Source organism: Geospiza fortis, unplaced genomic scaffold (genome assembly GCF_000277835.1).
Source record: "Geospiza fortis unplaced genomic scaffold, GeoFor_1.0 scaffold162, whole genome shotgun sequence".
NCBI classification, from domain to species: Eukaryota; Metazoa; Chordata; class Aves; order Passeriformes; family Thraupidae; genus Geospiza; species Geospiza fortis.
In genome coordinates, this window is record NW_005054316.1 from 172993 (window position 1) to 176439 (window position 3447).

Below are 3447 nucleotides of genomic sequence, written 5' to 3' on the forward strand. Positions count from 1 at the left end.
TTTTTAACATGAACAACTTAAGAATGATTGAAGAAATATAAGTATTTTAATTTTCTAGTTAGTATGGTAACAGTGCAAGCAATATTAACAGATGACTTTCAGGTTTTTGGTTTTTTTTAATGATGACAGGTGGCAAATTCTCAGTTAAAAAAAATTAATGCTCTATGTATGCTTTAGTAGATCTACAATGTTAGGACGATTATATTCTTTGAATCTTCCAGGTCGATCTAGATATATTACAAGTAGAAATACAATGAGAAAACTTATTAAAATACATTCTAGAATCTCTTTAATGCACTGTAGGCCATGTCTGAGACAGAAGCGTAATATTTTCTTAGTCACAGACTTAGTTATCAGAGGCTTATTAATTTTTGTTTTAGCTAGCATAAACAACAATAATAAATATTGTACTGTGAGTCCTAGGACATACTTCTGTCCTGGTTTGAAAAGACAGATGTCTACTAAGGAAGGCAGGAGCCTCCCCTGAACTGGCAATTGTAAACCCCCTCCCTCCAAATTGTTATAAATTTGAAATTAAGGGGGGCTCTCAGCCAAAGATATGGGAGCAGTAATAACAGCTCTTTATTAGGGAAGAAAATAAAAAGCAAAATAAAATAAACAATGAAGTAATACAAAACAACACTGACAGAGTCTTAATACAACCTGACACTCTGTTGGTCAGAGTACTGGTAGCAGTCCAACTGGAATTGTGGCTGCAGTCCTCCTGGAGTGGCAGATGTCATTCTGTTAGAGCAGTGATCCTGTAGAAGGGTGTAGTCTTCCTCTGAAGATCCAGTGGAAAAGGCAGCTGCTCCTCTGGGAATCCAGTGGAAGGGCTGTTCTGGTGTCAGAAAATCTCAGATTATATCCAGTTAGGAATGGTTGGTTCCTCCCTCTGGGCAGAGCATCTCATAATGGGTTGCTGTAAGTTTTATCAGTCATGCAGTGACACTCCATGGCCCATTGACAGCAGACTTCTCCCCGGAGGGAGGGGTGGATAAGGAAAACTGCCCAATTAACAGAAGATAACTGCCACACCTCTAACAGATGGCAAACAGAATACACATTGCCTTGCAATCTAGGAAAACTTCTTAGACTGTTGTGCAATTTTGTAACCCTTGTGTGACACTCCTTCAATATTTTTACCCTTGGCACAAGTTATTAGTCTGTTGGAGTCTGTGGAATATGAGAACCTTTCAGAGGGGGACTGTGAAGTTTAATTGAGGTTTGAGGGGTAGAAACTTGGTCTTTGTTTGCTTTTTCACTACCCATATGCAGGAGGTGCTGGTTTCCTGCTGGACTTGGTGAGAGAGTGGCCCTCTCTTAGCTGCTGTGAAACGGCTGTGCCATGTGGTTGGCACCATCTTTTTGGGACTGCTTGGTTGCTGTTATTCCCACAGCATCACATCCCTGCACATTTCTTTCCACTTCTTTTTGCTGGGTGGGCCCCCGCAGGAGCTTTTCCCACACTCTGCTTCTGGGTTTGGTGTCTGCAGCTCTTCTCAGGGGCCAGGGATGGCAGCTCTCCCTATGCCTCACCAGACGTGCCCCCACCTTTCCTGGGGGAGCACTGGAGGCTCTGTCTGAGCCCTCCCCATTGTACAGCCTGGCCACAGGGTCTTGCATGGGCCACAGGGTCTTGCATGGGCCACAGGTCCTTGTCCTCCAGCCAGGGGCTTGGTGTCTCTGGAAGGGAAGGCATTAGCAGCCCCAAGCCTCCCTCCTGGCCTTTCTGGAGCAGTTTCCCTTGCATTGCCAGGCAGTGCTCAGGAGTGGAGGCAAAAACAAGCCCTGTGTCCAAGGTGAGCAACAAAGTCTCTGCCCCTGGCACACCTGTGCTGGCCCTGCCCATCCCAGCCCGTGCCATTATTCCCCATTGTGGCCCAGCTCAGCTCAGCCCAGCCCTACAGGAACCTGGGTGACAGCCCATCACTTGCTCTGCTGTCAGGGAGGCTGCAAACGAGGTGTCCCTTAACCTGCTTGGAGAGGGGACAGAAGGTTTCAATATCAACCCTCTATCTTGCTTTTTCACGCTGCTTTGGGAATGTGACACAGCGTGTCAGACAATGAATAGATGCTAGACTTCATATTGATTTTTTTTTTTGCCTGCACAACAGTTTATTTAAATGCCTAGTGAAAAAATATAAAATTTATTTCAGTGGGTTCTGGACCAAGTCCTAGCATATCAAGCACTTGCTCATAATACACTGTGTTTCTTTATCTGTTTCAGATGCTGAGCTTGACATATAAATATGATATATACTGCACTGATTTTGAAAAGAGGTGGCTTCCTTCAGCTTGTGGCAAATCCTGTTTGGAAACAATGCATAGCCTGCAAGGGAAAACTTGAAGAATAGGAAAGGGCAAGCACCCCTGTACAGCATGAGAGAGTAAGCTATGACCACATGCAGCACCAGAACAAAGAACACCACGCAGATATGCCTGTGGGCCTGCAAGGCACCAGCTAAAGTCTGCACATGTCTCATTAAAATACGGGTTTGTAGTGTTTCCTATGAGCAGCTATGCCCTGCCAGCATGCTTGTACAGCACAGCACAGGCACTGGAACGCATCAGCTGCGTCAGATGGCAGCTCCGTGGGTGTGAGGTGCCCTGCACAGCTCCTCAGTGCATCAGCACATCCTCCCATGACTCTGCTGTCAGGGTTCTTCCACCATCCCGGGCTCCAGGGCACCTGAGGTGCTCAGTTCAGTGACAAGCTGGCAGTGTCCCTGTTCTTGTAACGTGTGGCTCTTAGCAGCATGTGGCACAAGAGACGGAGTGGACTGCCTGCACTCCTTGAGCAAGATTTTTGGGGCCTTTCAGCAGCCTAGAAGGGCACTAAGTAAAGCAGATGCTTGGGAAGCTTTATGTAGTGATCCAGAATTAACTTAATCTCATTATTTCTATACACCTTCCATAATTGACTGATGGATTACATTAAAATATCTTCCTTTTCAGATGATTCCACTTATTGCAATCCTTAGGTGACGCCTGCTCCTCATTGATTTTACAGGCACTAACTAGATGCTTCATGCTCACCAGCTGTGTGAGGAAGACAGGGGAATTATGTCTCTCAGTGCTAATGTCCGATGTCTCTCAGTTTGGGTCTGCCAGGTTTTCATGATTGTAAATCCAGCTTCCTGCGCTTGGGCACAACAGCTCAGAATGACTCAGTAGCTTACAAGAGCATGGGCTGGGCTAAGGACCGCTCAGGGAGACGGTGGATTCCCCATCCCTGGAGGTGTTTAAGGAACGACTGCGTGTGCCAGTTGTCCCTCAGCTTGGGCTCGATCTCAGACGAAGGTCTTTTCCAACCGGATTGTTCTGTCTGAAAGTATACCAGGATCTTACATATCAAAGACTAGCCTGCCTTAACTTTTACACGTTCCACGTTTTGCACCGCGCGCGCCCTCAGGACTGCGGGGACGGCCCGTCCCGTCCCGGCCC

At 46.6% G+C, this 3447-nt stretch overlaps 1 protein-coding gene across 1 annotated transcript in view; it reads left to right on the forward strand.

Moving 5' to 3' along the window:
• The first annotated feature begins 3089 nt into the window (after positions 1-3089).
• The window catches only part of PPIL4 (peptidylprolyl isomerase like 4), a 21947-nt gene continuing 21589 nt past the window's right edge, over positions 3090-3447 (forward strand). The window contains exon 1 of the mRNA XM_031056236.1: positions 3090-3303. Coding sequence (XP_030912096.1) covers positions 3090-3303 — 214 coding nt within the window. The remainder of the gene's footprint in view (positions 3304-3447) is intronic.